The sequence below is a fragment of the Prionailurus bengalensis genome, chromosome B3 (assembly GCF_016509475.1).
Source record: "Prionailurus bengalensis isolate Pbe53 chromosome B3, Fcat_Pben_1.1_paternal_pri, whole genome shotgun sequence".
Taxonomy (NCBI): Eukaryota; Metazoa; Chordata; class Mammalia; order Carnivora; family Felidae; genus Prionailurus; species Prionailurus bengalensis.
Genome location: NC_057355.1, coordinates 110,151,928 through 110,171,745, shown reverse-complemented (window position 1 = coordinate 110,171,745; position 19,818 = coordinate 110,151,928). Strand labels below are relative to the sequence as shown.

At 37.4% G+C, this 19,818-nt stretch overlaps 1 protein-coding gene across 1 annotated transcript in view; it reads left to right on the top strand.

Annotated features, from left to right (window-relative positions):
• KCNH5 (potassium voltage-gated channel subfamily H member 5) overlaps positions 1–19,818 on the top strand; it is a 309,803-nt gene that overhangs the window by 60,948 nt on the left and 229,037 nt on the right. The window contains exons 5-6 of the mRNA XM_043556311.1: positions 2,011–2,126; positions 8,256–8,648. Coding sequence (XP_043412246.1) covers positions 2,011–2,126; positions 8,256–8,648 — 509 coding nt within the window. The remainder of the gene's footprint in view (positions 1–2,010; positions 2,127–8,255; positions 8,649–19,818) is intronic.

Below are 19,818 nucleotides of genomic sequence, written 5' to 3'. Positions count from 1 at the left end.
TGCCAACCTAACTCAGGTGGAAGATTGTCTGACATATAGGGATGGAGAGACGAGATTCAACTTGAGTGAATTTATTAATGTTATAGTCTATAAGTCTTAAAAGTGATTGGATATGTGGTTGTGGAGGTAATAGTGAAGGAGGATGGTAAATTTCAAGTTTCTGATTGGACAACTGGAAATATCATGGGACCATTCACCAAGTCCAGGAATACATGAAAGGTGAAGAGTTGGAGATGGAGGGAGACGATGATGAGATTGGTTTTGGACGTGCTGAGTGTCAGATGCCTATAGAACATCTTAGTAAAAGGTGGCTCATGGCTGATTAGATACAAGATAGGTCTAATGCTGAGAAGAAGAGTCTAGACTGGTGATACAGATTGCATGTTGGTCTTTTACATTGATGTTAAGTTCTTAGAGAGCTGGTGGCATATCTGGTGATGGTTGTTGTTGTTGTTGTTCTTCTCCTTTTAGCACATTGCACAGGGTTAGCCTTAGGGTTGCATACAATCCCCAAAGCCTAACATTTTTGTTGTTGTTGTTGTTGTAGTTGTTGTTCTAGTCACTAGGATAAAGTCCATTGGTGAAGAATTAAGGACATTCTATCAACTGATGCCAGATTACTTTTTTTTCTAATCCACTTATTGGATACCATAAAGGGAACTGAAATTTGGGGAAATACAAAGCTTAAATGAAGTCAGAATTAGCCTGAAGAATGGTAGTAAAACATGATGTCATCTACCTAGTATAATTTGAAAGGCATTTGACGGGTGTCTGCTGAGGGTTTTTTCCTTCATCTTTTGTCACATTGTCTGAAATTTCATCATTGCCATTACCGTCATTCCTTGAGACCATCAGAAGTTTTCCTTTTTTAAGGAGTTATTTGGCAAATAACCTAGTGAAGTACAATATCATAGAAGTTATCAAATGGTCTTATTGGAATCTTTAATAAATTAGAGCTTTTGGAATATCCAGAAAAGGATAATTGAGACAGGCTCAGAGTATGGTTAGTTTTGCTCTACTTACTCATGTCTCATTGATGTTTCCTTGAAATTAATTATTTAAAATGGGAATTTGAGGCGTTGGGAAGAAATTTCTTTCTCATTAAATTCACATCCCCTCCCCCACTAAAGTTAAAATTACTACTCTTTCAGAAAACAATGTTAGAGATTCTAGATATTTAAAGAATGATATTTAGATACCACTGCAGTTAACAAGAGAGAAATAACATTTTGCTGTTACAAGAAAGATGGAAGTGTGATATGAACCATAATATGTGAGATTTGTTGAAATTGGGTTTCATTTTCTTATGTGTATATATCTACACACAAATGCACAGTAAAATTGTTTTTTATTAGGCTATAATAAATACCCCCCCCCCCCCCCCCCATCTTCCAGCAGCTTAACACAGCAGAAGCATATTTCTTGCTCACGTTACAGTCCGAGGCAGGTGATCCTTGGCATATGGCAGCCTTCCATGCACGGATTCAGTGCTTTACTATTCCCTAGGGGCTTGTTGTCACTTGTGTCCAGCTGGTAGAAGGAGGGAGAATGTGTAGAGAAGTCTCACCTGCTTCATAAGTTGTGGCATGTGTGAGAGTGACACACATCATTTCTGCTTTCATTCCATTGATGAGAACTGGGAACATGGGGACAGCTGGATGCAAGGAGTGCTGGGAAATACATTCCTGGCTGGACAGTTGTTTTCCAGTAACAAATCTATATAATGCAAGGGGGAAACACAGAATTTTGTGGACAGCTGTACCTTGGGTACTGGGACTATGTAATAGATATGAGCAAAACACAAAGATCACACATAAAAATTAGCCATTACTTTATAGCTACACTTGAAATATGTGGTGATGTTTATGTAGAAATAAAGTGCTTTAGATTGATACTTTTTATTAGTTCTGGATGTTATGCTATTTCTGAGATCCCCTGAATATTAGCAAGAATGTTGGGTTCCATATTCATTATATGTGAAAAACTGAGACTTTCTCTCCTTATTTTAAGGTTGGACAAAATTTGCCCGATTGACACGGGCTTTGACAAATAGCCGAAGTGTTTTGCAGCAGCTCACGCCAATGAATAAAACAGAGGTGGTCCACAAACATTCAAGATTAGCTGAAGTAAGTGGGAGACTAACTTTCCTTCCCAAGATGGTGGTGGTAGCACATTTTTCCCCCTGAAATGATTCAATATAGATATCTGTGGTTATTATATTATAAGTACTCATCCTCTAATTATTTTTCCTGTGTAGATTTATAGAAATTTAAAATATATCTTTTTATTCTCTTGTATTTTTGAAATGGGAAACAAGTTCATGATATCCCAAGTCATATCTGTAGAGGTCTGTAGATGGTGAGATTTTCTTTGAGTAAGTGAGATAGGAAGTTCACTCATTTCATCCATAACCTGAGGGTTTTCTCTGTGCTGGGTACTCTATCAAGGATGAAAAGATGAATATGCAATGGGCTCTACCATCAAGGAACTAAAGATCCTTGCAAAAAAAACCTGACAATAGAATGTGACAGGTAGGATGACACACATGCAAAAGCATTTACCTAGACTTGGGGCTCTAGGGAAGCTTACCTGGGATGAGTGAATCTTGAAGGAAAAATATGAGAGATTGATAAAGAAGGGATGCAGGTCATTCCTACCAGGGAGACCAGCAGGTGCAAAGGCACAGAGGTGAGACAGTATGATGACTTTGAGTATGAATTCAGTGTGGGTGAGGTCAGGGGAAGGAAAGTTAAAGTGATGTGTAGTAAAACAGTGGTGGTTTGTGTCCCATGTGTTAGGGAAAAGATATGATCACATTTGTACTTCAGAGAAACCTCTCAAAGGGAGATTAGTCCCTACGGTTTTCTTTACGATGCTATGTTTTTTCTTGTATTAATTTAAAAACATGATTCTGAGAAGGGATCCATAGATTTCACCAGATTGTCAAAAGGGATCCATTGTACAAAAATGATTAAGACCCCCTGCTTGACCTAGTGGCTCTGTGTTGAATGGGAGGATAGGGAAACCAGTTAAGAGACTTAATGGTAAATCAGTTAGGTTGACCATGGCTTTAAGCAAGGAAACCAGAAGCAGAAGTGGGCAGAATGCAGACACACCAAGATTAGAGTCAACACATTTGTTGACTAGTACTGTTGGCTAATAAAATAGCAAATATAAGAACAGGAAGAGAAGGTTTAGGGGAAATGGTTATGAGTTCAGTTTGGGGCATATTAAGTTTGAAGTGCCTGACAGAAAAATCCAAGAGGGCATGCCTCAAAGGCAGAGGAATTTATGGTCTGGCTCTGGAGGGATTTCTGGGTCTGAGTTGCAGACCTTGGTGCCATAGGATGAGATGATGTTGCCCAGAGAAAGTATAGTGACCCAGAGAGAAAAGGGTCTGCAGAGCAGTTAGTGGGCACTCAGAAAATGTTCTGAGGTGGCCTACCAAAGCAGAGAGAGATAAAATTAAATGTATATGTTCATCAGTTTGCTCTGCTGGAGAAAAGTGAGTTGAAGCATTCTTGAGTATCTTTCTGAACTGGTTGTAGATATTAAATTTGGTTTGGAGAGGGTTAGAAAGTAAAGTATGTTCCTTGAATTTGGAGGGTTCTGGAGTTTTTCTTGGACCATAGCTAACTGGGGGACTTGGAAGGCTTTCTGCTTTAAATGGCACTGTTACCTTGGGGAGAAACTAAAACTTTGATGTGCAAACACATTTTTAAAAGCCAAGGTAAGGTCATGATTACAACTAAATATTAATAATAATGATAATCGCAATATTTTAAAAGACAATATGCAATTAGTACAGGATTTAATGTTCTTTTAAAAAAATTTAAGTGTTTATTTTTGAGAGAGAGAGACAGAGAGACAGAGAGACAGAGACAGAGCATGAGCAAGGGAGGGGCAGAGAGAGATAGAGGGAGACACAGAATCCGAAGCAGGCTCCAGGCTCTAAGCTGTCAGCACAGAGCCCAACGCAGGGCTTGAACTCATGAACCGCAAGATCATGACCTGAGCTGAAGTTGGAAGCTTAACCAGCTGAGCCACCCAGGCGCCCCTCAACTAGCACAAGACTTAAAGCAGATTGTTAGATACAACTTCCTTTGTCAATAATTGTTGTTATGAAGTACTACTTGATTTTACAACTTTCTTTTCTGCCTTAATTGTCCATTTCCTTTTACAAAACAAACTGGAGTGGAAGAGCTTGTTTCTGTGACTGCTGACTTTCATAGCTATGATTCCTTTCTGGTCTTAATGATATCTTAATTCAGAATTTTTCTTTTCTCTGTTATACCACTGGGAAAGAACAAGAGGAAAGGGATCATAGAGAGGAAATTTTTTACCTTAGCACCCTGAATCATTCGTTGGTTTTTTTCTTCTGCATCAACTGGGGAAGCTTCCCCTCAACAGCTCATGATTTTCTTTTACTTTTATTTTTTAGGAAATTTCATTCCTGTTTCTTCCCATCTGATTTTATTTTGTTTTTATTTTTTTGCTTTGCCTTTTGATTATTGTTAGTTTCTTTGTTGACCATCCCTAATTCACAAACCTGACTCAGACACAAAATTGTTTTCTGTCAGGTTGTAGGTTTGATTTCAGAGAACATGAAGAGATAACAAGATTCTCAAAAGATATTTTGTTTGCATGTGCTCTGAATCCAAAGGCTGACCCACAAGAAGCATCAATTTAGCAAAAAGATATCATTTCAAAAATTTTACTCTGAGTCTTATAATGTGTTCAACCTGAGTATATGGATTTGCTGGTAAATTTCAGGCTTTCACTTTTTCCAAGATAAAGTATAAATTTCCAAGATAAAAATATAAATTTTATCTCAATTCCATCCGGACACCTACATTTGGAGCCGATTCCCAGTTTCAGAGATCCTGGTCTCTGTGTAGGCAGTTCCCCTATTGTCCACGTGGACCCATATCCTGCTGACTGGCTTCAGCTTCTCACTTTTATACTGGTGGAGAGATAAACTTCCGTAATAATGCCATGTCCATGGTCCTGATTCTATTAGCATCAATGCTCTCAGATATTCAGAGAGAAAGAATGTGTCTGTATTGGGATAAAAATACATCGGAAAATGTGTTTTCACCCCCTCCACCTCAGGCTCATCACTTATGAAAGTACAAGTGGAATAGCAATGAAAGTGAAGAATTGTTACTCACTGCTTTATAAAAGCACCGGCGTCAGAGTGAAGATGAAAGTAGTGCTCTGCATCTGAGAGACATCAAAGCACAAGCATGTGTGTTCCTTTGTTGTTCATGCGTGCTCCTGCTCCTTGTCTTCTTGTAGCATTTCTGGATCCTTTTACATATGCAAGTCACTGTCTGAAGAACTAGGTCCTGGATGGCTAAGGAAATAAAAGACAAGAGTTTTACCTTGGACTGTGCATTATAATCACCCAAGAAAGGTTTTGAAAATATGGGCCTGAGAAAGAGTATACCATAGTTTAAAAAATTTCTCCACATGATTCTAGATTGTAACCAGATTTAAGGGATACTGACCTTAGGAGTGATCCCATTCCATCTCTAGAGAAGACATCTCATGTTCTGCTGAGGTGCTGAGCAGGGCAGGCTTGTCTATAAACACAGTGTGTGGGGCTACAGTGCTTTTAGGGGTCTATGGGATGTTTGAATTTCTATTAACAGTAGAAGGAAAAATTAAACTTTTAGGTTAAAAAATTGAATATATAATATTAATTTATTTTTTGCAACAATGCAGTTGTAAAATGCAATTTTTATCTATCTATCTATCTATTTATTTTTAAATGTTTATTTTGAGAGAGAGAGGGAGAGTGAGAGAGAGAGCAGGGATGGGCAGAGAGAGAGAGAATACTAAGTAGCCTCCATGCTGTTAGTGCAGAGCCCAACACAGGACTTGATCCCATGAACCATGAGATCAGGACCTGACCTGAAATCAAGAGTTGGATGCTTAGCCAACTGAGCCACCCAGGTGCTCCTAGTTTATTTTATATTTTTTGGAGGAAGGGTCCAGGAAAGCAAAAATGCTCAGGGCCCATGAAGGTCATAATATACCCTGGCACTGAGTTTATTTTCTAGGTATACTTTCTTTGTGCTCAGTCTATGGTCTGTGTAGATATAGATGGTAAAATATTAACATTGACTTTGAAGAAAGTTTTCATGTCTAATACAGTGAAGTTGGAATGGATAGACCATTGGTTGTAAAGTGAGAGAGAAACCATGATTATATATATAAAGCTCTATCCCCAAATGAAGCTTTCATTCCTGGTAAGAAAATTTGCTGCCAAGTAATTTAAGACCTTATGGGACAAATATGGCTGGGCACTGATAATGAGGATAAATACATAAAAATCTTTAGAAATAGTTCTTATAGCCCCCAAAATAATAACAATAGTTTTAATACACAACTAAAGAGAATACCAGTGATGTTTTTTATGTTTCAAAATATTAATGATGGGTATTATATACATAGTTTTCAGTTATGTAAGTTCTATGCATGAGAGAAACTTTTCAGGATAATTCTCTCTCAAGTTTCAAGAAGTGCTAGTATATTTGCTTTGCTTTGCGGCTTATGAGTTATATGCTAGTAGGTATTTTTGTTTATATATATTTTTACATTCAAATATTGATGCATTTAGGGGCGCCTGGTTGGCTCAGTTGGTTAAGCGTCTGACTTAACCTCAGGTCGTGATCTCCCGCTCTGTGAGTTCCAGCCCCGCGTCAGGCTCTGTGCTGACAGCTCGGAGCTTGGAGCCTGCTTCAGATTCTGTGTCTCCCTCTCTTTCTGGCCCTCCCCCGTTCATGCTCTGTCTCTCTCTGTCTCAAAAATAAATAAACGTTAAAAAAAATATTGATGCACTTATGATTTTATGGTAACCCTTTGACTCCTACTGGACCCCATTAGCCCTGGAGACACTGAATAATTGGATATATAATATGACAAAACTGCTGGAAATACTATTTATGAAAGTCACATTTATAAACTCCTTACATATAGGTTCACTCATCCTTAGCTTCATTGATGGCATGGAGCAGAGCTCTCAGATCTATTCTTTCAACTCCTTTTCACAATTTCCAGGTTCCATGTTCTGCAAAACAATGCTAAGTCAGTGTTTGTTACTTTTGCCCAGTGCTGCCCAGCCTTCTGCTCTTGCTCTGTCATCTGCTTTTTGTCTTTGCCTCTTTAATTAGACCTGCTTAGAGTAAGTCAAGGTTCATATAACCTTGCAGTGAAAATTTTCCATTTGTCCAAAAAGGTATAGACAAGCAAACCTGAGTATTTAGCATTTTTTTCCCTAAAGAGAACATTCATCTGGGCAGAAAATACAGTTCTTCAAGTCCTGGTTGAAGGGAGAAAAGGAGAAAGTAGGCTATAATATTTACAACCCTGATATCACTATGCCAGTCATTAGGGCCCTTGCTGAGTCCCACTCAACAGCAAGATCACCAACAGTGTGGTCCTGGGGTTCAGCGAGGCCATCAGAATCAAAGTTATGCTCTCTGAGGTGCTAAATATGTGTGAAGAATGGATAACAGTGAGTCACCCAAATAAGTGCTGGATAATCAGTTAGAGATGTGATTTTAGGCAGGCTTGCAAGTGAGTGTACAGAATGCAGTCTCAGAAGTGGATTCCAGCAGTGCTGTGGATCAATGTTGGTGTTGGAGGAAGTCATCAAGAGGATGTGACTGCTGGTTGACTCTTGAGCTGAACCCAGGCAATTGAAGGCTTCTCATTCCTGTCCTTCGAATGTACATTCTACCCACCGTTCCCATAGTGGGAACCATTTTCAAGGACATAGCGCTGAAAGAGTAGGATGTTTTGGGGACCATTGGATGATATATGTAACCGGACCAGGGCATCTCTTAATCTTTTAAGATTCTGGTGGGTGGGTGGTAGATATCTACTAGTCTCATGGCTTCCTGCCACAAGCCTCATAGGTATGTTCCCTAGCTTATTAAACCTTCCACCTAACAGTATGGTGTGGTCTGCCTTTTTCTTTGGTTTCTTCTTGCCCTTGGTGTTTGGGGGCCAGTTTGTGAACCAATATTTGGCCACTGGAGAGAAAGCCAGGTGGAACAGCAGATTAACTTCCTTTGAACAAACTTTGGTACAACTCAGAAGTGGGAGACAGAACTATGGGGTGTGATTAGTCTGGAAACCAGGAGTCATGAAAACTATGCTGTGGTTTGAGTTTTGGTGAGTTTGAAGTCATTACTAACTGTACAGAGATGTCCAAGTCATTTATATGCACATTGTCTCTCTTTTAGGTTCTTCAGCTGGGATCAGATATCCTTCCTCAGTATAAGCAAGAAGCGCCAAAGACGCCACCACACATTATTTTACACTATTGTGCTTTTAAAACTACTTGGGATTGGGTGATTTTAATTCTTACCTTCTACACCGCCATTATGGTTCCCTATAACGTTTCCTTCAAAACGAAGCAGAACAACATAGCCTGGCTGGTGCTGGACAGTGTGGTGGACGTTATATTTTTGGTTGACATTGTTTTAAATTTTCACACGACTTTTGTGGGACCTGGTGGAGAGGTCATTTCTGACCCCAAGCTGATAAGGATGAATTATCTGAAAACTTGGTTTGTGATCGATCTGTTGTCTTGTTTACCTTATGACATCATCAATGCCTTTGAAAATGTGGATGAGGTAAGTTTCTTTTTTTTTTCTGAATACTGTGGTTCATATGTTTTGAGAAAATTAAGATAAAAGTTTACAGATAATCGAAACTTCTTTTTAGCCACATGTTCAGCATTCACCCTACTTGCCATAAATTGTAATATTCAATTACTTTATGTTAATTTTCATCTGCTTCCTTTTCTTGCTTTCTGGTTGATAATACCAATTACTGGGACAGTGGTTGTGGTTGGAAATTGTGGTTTGAAAAGTGGAGGTTGTGGTTGGAGGAGGTGGAACAGAAGAAAAGTCGTAGCATTTGGGGCAAAACAGTTTATGAACTAGGTAATTGACTAAAAGATATGAAACAGATGTATTTTCTTTGGAAAACTGTAGCATTTTAAAACGCTATGCATCCATAGATCTTTTGTCTCCTCCTCTCCAGATATATATGGTAGCAGTGCTTGATTGAGATAATATAAAAAAAAGTTTATGGAAAAGTCTTAAGTTTTTGCCTTTTTGGGTTCTTCTTTATAACCTTTGCTTTAAATTTTGTCTAAGCACATTTGTGGCTAGAGACTATATTGGATGATTTCTGATGTCTGGTCTAGTTCAAGGTTCTGCTCATTCAGTGTGTTATCTATACAATTAAAAACACTTAAAATATGTAATGTCTTAAAAGACCACTTTATCCAGAGCTTCCTAACTGATAACTTAATAGTGGATGATTTTCAACTTGCTACATCAAGCTAATAGGATGCAACCAATAATCTCAACTAATAACATAAAAATGAGTCAATATAGAATGCATCTATTATTAAAATATGTTCATAATGATAATATTACAAACTTAATTTCCCTAAAGATTCTACTCTGTCCTTGTCAGCTGCTCAGATGGAAAATTCTCCACTACATTGTTGTTGTTATTCTATGTATGTTGGGAGGTAGATAGAAACTATTTGGTGACTTTTTCCCATACAATTTCTATGCTCACTTAACTTTAATATTATTAAAAAAACCCTATTTCCCTGAAAGTTAAGTGCAGACATTGTGTTTTGATGCCATACACATTAGTTTAAAAATTACAGAAAAAAGAGCAATGATAGTAAATTATTTTATAATTTTAGATTCCATTTACATCAAGCTTTTAAAGGTACATTTATTTCTTTCCTATTTACCCTCTGGAAAGGCTTGAGAGGAGTTTATTTTGAAAATGTGAAATATGGGAAGGAGATGATAGAAGTTATATTTCACTTACTATATGAATTTATATATTAAGATTTCAGTCATTTAGAACATAGACACCAATATTTTAATAACAAGAATCAAAAGATTGGCTCAGCTCATAAAAGGGAAGATACGTTAAATGTGTTACAAAATAATAAATGTATTTGACATAATATATAAATATATCAAGAGATCCTCAGCCTCATGCATATTAAGTAAAATGCAAAGTAAAACTATACACTGACGTACCATTTTCAGGTTGTTACAAGCAAAACTTAGTTTGGGTACCTGGGTGGCTCAGTTGGTTGAGTGTTGGACTCTTGATTTCTGCTCAGGTCATGATCTCATGGTCATGGGATCAAGCCCCACATCAGGCTACCTGCTGAGCTCAGAGCCTGCTTAAGATTCTCTCTCTCCTTTTGTCCCTCCCCCACATGTGATTGTTCTCTCTCTCTCTCTCTCTCTCTCTCTCTCTCTCACAAAAAACACAAAACAAAAGAAAACACCAACAAAAACCCCCAAACAAAACCAAAAACCAAAAACCAAACAAAAACTTTGCTAACACACTAGGATGGTGAGTATGGTGGCTAAGAAGGTGCACTGCTCAGATCTTCCTTCATGAAAACCTACTACCCAGAGCACAATTCATAGCTTCCTGCAACCAGCTCTTGGTTTGGGAAAGACAACTGTTAGCATCTTTTTCGAACTCAGCATTCATTCAGTGAGTTACCACACTGTCACACTAGTAGCTTGAAACTGGCCATGGCCGCAGTGGGAGTATTTACACCCAGAAAGACACAAATGGTATGAATAAAGGCTTTTTTTTTTTTTTTGACTGACAGCTGCTGCATTTTCTGATCTGTTGCATTTCATACACTGAAGCCATATTTCCCCAAGGCTACTCTTAGCCAATAATTAAGAATGGTGGTAAACAGTATAGTTGACTCCTGCTCAATGGAGAACTCCTCTATTGAGTAGCATTTGCTCTGGGGCTCCCCATTTACCTGTACTGTGGTCTGAGACTGTTCTACCCAATACCTCTTCAGACGTGTCAGACCTGCATTGTGGTCTGAAGCCTCCTCCCTCTTCCCTTTATCTTTCCCAGGTATCATCTCAGTAAAACTCTTGCACATGTAATCCTGACTTGGCAGCACTCTTAGGGGACGTGAACTAATAAAGTGAACGTGTGGGTATTCTCATACATTGCCCAAGGGGAAGGTAAATTGGTAAAACTTCTATGCAGAATGATTGACATTACCTCATTTTGGAAAAAACAAAACAAACAAACAAACAAACAAAAACAACCCTAGAGCCAACCACTTTCGCATTGTTTAGGAGATTCTTTTATTATTGCTTGCATGTCAGCAAACAACAAGATTACCTACCTACCTCTTGGTTTTTCTTTTCTTTTTCTTTTTTTAATTTTTAATTGTCTTTGAAAGTATCGGAGCTTGAACTCATGACCCTGAGATCAAGACCCAAGCTGAGATCAAGAGTCAGATGCTTAACTGACTGAGCCCCCCCCAGGCGTCCCTGATTTTTCAGTTTGAGGCCTAGTCTTTGACTTCACAAATGGCATTTTCTCCCTACTCTTACTATGTCCATGCACTTTTCCCATCACCTAGTTCTCACAATACAGGTATATCATCTTCTTGGTTCAATAAATATTAGGTGTTCACAACATTATTACTACAGATATGGAACCTTAAACATGCTATGATTGTTTTCCTGCACTTTACATTTTCCCGAGCATTAATAAATGTCTGGGTTTATTATTTGCTTGGTTTTATGTACTTATCACTAATTCAAACACTAAGCTCTCTGCCAATTGTTTAAATGTTCTCTCATTACATCGATGCAAGCAATATTCTATCAACATCATTAAAAAAAAATTTTTTTAATGTTTTATGTATTCTTGAGAGAGAGAGAGAGACAGAGCATGAATGAGGGAGGGGCACAGTGAGAGAGGGAGATACAGAATCCCAAGCAAACTCCAGGCTCTGAGCTGTCAGCACAGAGCCCGACGTGGGGCTCGAACTCACGAACTATGAGATCATGACCTGAGCCGAAGTCAGAAGCTCAACCGACTGAGCCACCCAGGTGCCCCTATCAACATCATTTTCTTAAACAAATCTTTTTGCTCCCACCTCCCACATGATCGACCATTTGGCTACTTATAACATTCTAGGCTAGAGAGAATTTCTCCTCAGAATTTTGAAAGACATAATGTCATTGTAGTCTATCTTCTAAAAACTGTTAAGAAACTTGTAACCACTAGGATTTTGGCCCTTTTGCATGGCACCTGTTCTCTCTTTCTGGAAGTTTGGTGTGCTCTCTTTGTCTCTGGATTTTGAAACTTTCTGATGATAGGCCTTAGTGTGGGGTCCATTTTCATCAGTTTTATTGGGCACTGATGGTGGCCCTTTTCAATCTGGAAAAGTGTGTCTTATGTCTTAATTTCTTTTTCCTGAAATTATTTTCTCCACCCTTCTCCTCACTTTTCTCTTGCTGGTATTCCTTTTATTCAGACATTATATGGATTGGACTGGCCTTCTAGTTTTCTTTTTTTCTTCTTTCCAATTTTCCAACACTTTCTATTTTTGCTATACTGTCTGGGAGATTTCCTCAACATTATTGTCTAACTTTCTTTGTCCTTAATGATTGTTTTTGTTCGAGATCTATTTAACTTGATATCAATAAAGCTAAATTAGCTTTCATTTAGTATTGGCATATATAGATATATCTTTTAAATTTTATTATTATAGATTATTCAACTCTAGCTGTATCTTTATCTTATATAGATTCTGAGAGGCTTTTTAAAAAATGTATATTATTTTTTTGAGAGAGAGAGAGGGAGAGACAGAGACAGAGAGCAAGCAGGGGAGGGCAGACAGAGAGGGAGACACAGAATTGGAAGCAGTAAAATCTGAGAGTCTTAACTGACAAGCTTAATCTATGCATATATTTTGAGATTAATTGCATTTTTATTTACGTAAAGCATTTTATTCTCTACTTTAAAATACCTTTGTTCTTTTCTCTCTGTTTTTATTCCTTTTTTCTTTTTTCTTCTAATTTTTGGATTGATTTTTTTCTCTCACCTACTGGATATCTTCCATTAGTTTGGAAGTTTTTCTGTTAACTGATTACTCTTAACATTTCTTTTTAAAAATATTTAAAAATTTTACTTATTTATTTTTAAGTGTTTATTTTTGAGAGAGAGAAAGGGAGAGAGAGAGAGGGAGAGAGAATGAGTGGGGAAGGGGCAGAAGGAAAGGGGGACAGAGGATCTGATGCAGGCTTTGCACTGACAGCACACAGCCTAATATGGGGCTTGAAGTCACGAACCATGAGATTATGGTCTGAGCCAATGTGGGATGCTCAACCCACTGAGCCACCCAGGTGCCCCTGATTACTCTTAACATTTCTAGCATCATTATGTGGCTTATTAGTATCTTTACTCTTTTCCTAATTAATTCAAGGACCTTTGTTCATCTTATCTTTGAAATTATTATTGTCTTGTATTTTGCATCTATATTTTTTAACTTTCCCTTTTAATTATTATATTATAGTCTTATTTATTTATTGAAAGTTTCTTTCTTTTTTTTATTTTTTAATTAAAAAAAATTTTTTTTTCAACATTTATTTATTTTTGGGACAGAGAGAGACAGAGCATGAACGGGGGAGGGGCAGAGAGAGAGGGAGACACAGAATCGGAAACAGGCTCCAGGCTCTGAGCCATCAGCCCAGAGCCTGACGCGGGGCTCGAACTCACGGACCGCAAGATCGTGACCTGGCTGAAGTCGGTCGCTTAACCGACTGCGCCACCCAGGCGCCCCTGAAAGTTTATTTCTTAGAGAGAGAGTGAGAGCGAGAACGAGAGAGCGAGAGTGAGAGAGAGAGAGAGAGAGAGAGTGAGATCGTGAGCCGGGGAGGAGCAGAGAGAGAATCCCAAGCAGTCTCCGCATTGTCAGTGTGGAGCCCAATGCAGGACTCAAACTCATGAACCATGAGATCATGACCCGAGTGGAAACCAAGAATTGGTTGCTTAATTGACTGAGCTACCCAGGTGCCCCAATTGTTGTCTTATTTAATTTCAATACTTATTTAGATGTACCCACATATCCATCAGTTTCTTTGATCACATTATTTTATCCATTTTTGGCTTCTTTCTGGTTTAGTTCCTGTGGATCAACTCTGTATTTTCTATTATATGACATCCAACTTTCTGGAACATACTTCTTCAGGGAAACCTGCCTACATTATGTTAAAAAGCAAAATTCAGCCGAGTAAATTTTAAAGGCCATACTGGCTTTATTCAATGATTCATGAGTTTGGCAACTTCCCATCTAGCAAATAGAAAGGAGCTCTGAGTTGCTGTACAACACAGAAGACTTTTATAGGCAGAAGGGGGCAAGACAAAGACATAATTAGCAAAGAGTGGGTTATTTCAGGCAACGTCACCTTCATTTAGGGGAAGGCCAGGGGTCTATCAGGCAGGTTACTTCATTAGTGCTGACCAGGTAATTCCAGATGGACTGGTTAAGATTACATTCCTGGGAGAGGCTGAAACTGCAATCAAGTTGATGTTAAGTCTCGGTTCCGTGACACGGGCGGGCTTAGCACAAGTGACTCCCATTTTGGGCCTTTTTTAAAAAAGTAATTATTCCAAAGCAACTCTAATGAATATCTTCATCGTATTTCATCTTCATTTATGTACATGAGTGCACATTAATGTAATTGAAGTTATTTTTCTTTTGTTGCTTTGTATGTGCTCATGAACATGTACCATTTGTTGTGGGACCTGGGCTCTTATTCCTTCCTTAGGATATGTTTGTTGTGAGCCTTTGGGATGGTTACTCTGGCTCTCAGTTTCTGTGTCTGTAAGAAAAAGGAAGGAATACCTAATTACTTACACCACAGGGTGGTTATAAGGAATAAATGGGAATAGAGACATGAGTGAATTTTACTTGTAGAATTTTCCTATCTGAGAGAATATTATTATTTCCTTTGTGTATTTTTTTCCCCTCAGCTTGATTCTAAGACCTGTGATAGGGAAGAATGTGGCCCATCTCCTTGGTAATCCTTTATTATTCTTCGTGCATATCAGTGACTCACTGACCTGAAGCAATGACGTATTAGCAAGGTTTTAGTAAATTGTACAATGACATAAAACTTATGATGAAGTGAGCTGGTGGTGGCTTGGGAATAGGAGAGTATGAATCTGAAAATAGCAGTTTAATCCTTTAATGTGATGCGGGTGCAGGACTTAATAACTCTTTATTTTCAACATTGTTTCAGTTGATGTGCACTCTGAAGGTAATTTGATTTACTAGGAATTCACAAACTGAATATGTGATTCTGTAAGAGAGTTGTGAGGCATGGAAGACAGCGTCCATTAGAGGAAAATGTTCTGTTTGAGAAGACGTAATGCAGATTTCCTAGAAACCATAACTCAGGGTAAAAATGTAACGAGGAATCCAAGGAATAGAATCAAGCACTTTTTTTTTTATTACTTTTTTAAGGGAGAAAGCGTGAGCGGGGGAAGGGCAGAGAGAGAGGGAGACAGGATTTCTGAGCTGAGGATGCAGGCGGGAACTCAGGAGCTCATGACCTGAACTGAAGTCAGTTGGTCAACAGACTGTGCCCTCAGGTGCCCCAGAATCAAGCTCTTTTTTTCTTTAAATTCAAGTTAATTAACATACCATATAGTCTCGGCTTCAAGAGTAGAACCCAGTGCTTTATCTTTTATATAGGACACCTAGTGCTTGTCCTGAAGAAAAGTGCCCACCTTAATGCCCATCACCCACTTAACCCATCTCTCCACCCACCTCCCCTCCAGCAACCCTTAGTTTATTTTCTGTATTTATGAATCTCTTAAGGTTTGCCTCCCTCTCTGTTTTTATCTTATTTCAAGCTCTTTTGTATGTGTGTTTGAATGCCACTCTGGGTGGTCCACGGAACCTGATTTCTGGGAGGCCTGGAAATGAATTATAGGGCATTAGGGAAAGATATGGCAGCTGCAGGTAACACCATTTGATAGTGTAAGTGGACATAGGAAACCTGATATACACAGGACAGAGAGTGGTATTAGTAAGTGCTAAACATGATAAACTAGGTCGTGACATATTGAAATTGGGAAAAAGATCACTAATGTATTGTTTCAGGGGGCAAAATGGATCGGTCAGCTACTGCTAAGTGGAAGTATATAAATATTTTAAATTTTCTGAAAAGCTTATGGAAAAACATTTCTACATTGTTATTATTATTATTATTATTATTATTTGCAGTTTATGCTTATGAAGTTGTCACATGCATTATTATGTTTTGGCATACATATTTACATTGCATATTTTTTGTTTCTTATCTAGCCATCAAAACAAGAATTGGAAATTAAAGAGGCTAATTTTACTTATAGATTTTGGTGACTTTTTCAGCCTCTGATTTCTTTTTCTCACTTCTGTTGAATTTCAGACCCTCAACTAAATAGAGCATGTTAGAAACTGCTATTTAATACAATTTGGTTGCCATTACTTTTTCATTAAAGCCTACAGATAATTTGCAATAATGTTTGAGTGGTATAGGTAGAGATTACATAATCTTTTTTTTTTTTTTTTTTTTTTGGTTTTCCTACATTTAATCTAATTAGATCCTTAGAAACACTGGCCAGTCCACCTTGGAATTTATTGATTTTTCTTATCAGTGTGTTTGCACAGACGATAATAGACTTTAAGAGCAGTTTTAAATTCACAGCAAAATTGAGAGGACAGTACAGAGATTTTCCATGCAGAGGTTGCCCCCACATACACTTAGCCTCTCCATTACCACCATCCCCCACCAGAGCAGTACATTTATTACCACTGATGAACCTACATTGACACACTATTATCAAAACCCATAGCTGTATGTTCTTTGGGTTTGGACAAATATATAATGACATGTATCCACCATTACAGTATCATACAGAATACTTTCACTGCCTTAAAAATCCTCTGTGCTCTGCCTATTTATCCCTTCCTCCCCTTCCCCTCTAGCAATCACTGATCCTTTTACTGTCTATATAGTTTTGCATTTTCCAGAATGTCATGTGGTTGGAGTCACACAGTAGATAGTCTTTTCAGATTGGCTTCTTTCAGGTTTTCATATGTATTTAAGGTTCCTTCATGTCTTTTTGTGGCTGATAGCTCATTTCTTTTTGGAGCTCAATAATGTTACATTGTCTAGATGTACCAGTGTATTATCTATTCATCAATTGAAGGGCATCTTGGTTGCTTCCAAGTTTTGGCAATTATCAATAAAGCTGCTGCAAACTTTGTGTGCAGGTTTTGTGTAGGAGTAAGTTATCAACTCATTTGGGTTAATTCCAAGAAGCACAATTGCTGGATCATCTGGGGAGATTATGTTCAATTTTGCAAGAAATTGCTGAACTAGCTTCCAAAGTGGCTGTACCATTTTGCATTTTCATCAGCAATTAATGACAGTTCCTGTTGATCCACATCCTCACAAGCATTTGGTGTTGTCAGTGTTTTGGATTTTAGCCATCCTAATAGATGTGCAGTGGTAACTCGTTGTTTTAATTTGTAATTCCCTAATAACATAAGATGTTGAACAGCTTTTCATATGCTTATTTTCCATCTGAATGTCTCCCTTGGTTAGGTGTCTATTCAGATCTTTTGCTCATGTTTTAAACAAATTGTTTATTTTCTCCTTGTTGAAATTTAAGATTTCTTTGTATATTTTATATAATAGTCCTTTATCAGATATGTCTTTTGCAAATATTTTCTCTTCTCGGTCTGTGGCTTGTCTTCTTATTCTCTTGATAGTATCTTTCACAGAGCAGAGTTTTAATTTTACTGAAGTTCATTTTATTAATTATTTCTTTTATGGATCATGCCTTTGGTGTATCTAAAAAATTACTACCATACACAAGGTCACCTAGATTTTCTCCCATATTATCTTCTAGAAGTTTTATAGTTTTGCGCTTTAAATTAAGTCTATTATCCATTTTGAGTGAATTTTTGTGAGGGGTTTAAGGCCTGTGTCTAGATTCATTGTTTTTGCATTTGGATGTCTAGTTATAACATTTGTTGAAAAGAGAATCTTTGCTCCATTGTACTGCCTTTGCTCCTTTGTTAAGAATCAGTTGACTGTATTTATTTGGGTCTATTTCTGGCCTCTCTGTTTTGTGCCATGGACTTATTTGTCTCTACTTCCACCACACTGTCTTGATTACTAGAGACTCATAGCAGATGTTGAAGTTGAGTAGCATCTGCCCTCTGACTTTATTCTTCTTAATTGTGTTGGCTATTTTGCACAATTTTTGCCTCTACATACAAACTTTAGGATCAGCTTATTGATATCCACAAAATAACTTGGTGGGATTTTGATTGGGAATGTGTTGTAACTATAGATCTAATTGAGAAGAACTGACATCTTGACAATATTGAGTATCCCTGTTTATGAACATGGGATATCACTCCATTTATTTAGTTCTTTTTTGATTTCTTTCATCGAAGTTTTGTGGGTTTCCTCATGTATATACATCTTGTATGTATGTGACTATAATGTTAGCTGTAGGTTTTTTGTAAATATTCTTTATCAAGTTGAAGAAGTTCTGTTCCCTGTTTTCTGGGAGGTTTCTTTTTCTTTTTTTAATCATGAGTGGCTATTATATTTTATTAAATGGTTTTTCTGCATCTATTCATGTAATCATGCGATTTTTATTGTTTAGTCTGTAATGTTATGTCTTACCTTAATTTATTTTTTAGTGTTGAACCAGCCGTGCATACTTAAGAAAAATCTTACTTGGTCATATTGTGTAATTATTTTATAGATTGCTTGATGTGATTTATAATATTTTGTTGAGGACTCTTTCATCTATGTTCATGAGAAATATTGGTATGTAGATTTCTTTTCTCAGAATGTCTTTGTCTGATTTTGGCATTATGGTAATCCTGTATTCCAAAAGATAAGTTAGGAAGTATCATATCTAGTTCTATCTTCCAGAAAAGACTGTATAAAATTGTTATATTTCTTTCTGAAATATTTGGTAGAATTCACCCATGAACTTATCTGGGCTTTCTGCTGTCTTGGAAGGCTATTGTCTAATCAGTTTGTTTAGTAGACACAGTTCTCTTCAAATAGTCTATTTTTTCTTGTGTGAGTTTTGGCAGATTGAGTCTTTCAAGGAATTGGTCCTTTTCTTCTAGATTTATTCATAGTATTCTCTTATTAGTGTTGTTATTAGCCTTTTAATGTCTATGATACCTATAGTGATGTTCTCTCTTTCATTTCTCATATTAGTAATTTGTGTTCTCTTTGTTTTTTCTTCTTAGTAAGTGTGGCTAGAATCTTAATAATTTTATCTATATTTTCAAAGAATAAGCTTTTGGTTTTGTTGATTTTCCCTTATGATTTCTTATTTTCAATTTCATTGATTTTTTTGTTCTAATTTTCATTATGTCTTTTCTTTTTGTTTACTTTGTACTTAATTCTCTTTTCTTTTTTTCAGTTTACTAAGGTAGAAGTTTAGATTATTGATTTTAGATCTTCCTTCTTTTCTATTATTTGCATTCAAAGCTATAAATTTCCCTCTAAGCACTACTTTCCTGTGCCACACAAATTTTGATATGTTGCATTTTCATTTTCATTTAGTTCAAAAACTTTTAAAATTTTTCTTGAGATTTATTTGTGACCATTTCTTATTAAAAAAAAATGTTTATTTATTTCTGAGAGACAGAGAGAGACAGAGCGTGAGCAGGGAATGGGCAGAGAGAGAGTAAGACACAGAATCCAAAGCAAGCTCCAGGCTCTGAACTGTCAGCACAGAGCCCGATGCGGGGCTTGAACTCACAAGTGGTGAGATCATGACCTGAGCCAAAGTCGGACACTTAACTGACTGAGCCACCCAGACACCCCTAACCATTTCTTATTTAGAAGTGTGTTGTTGGGGCACCTGGGTGGCTCAGTCGGTTAAGTG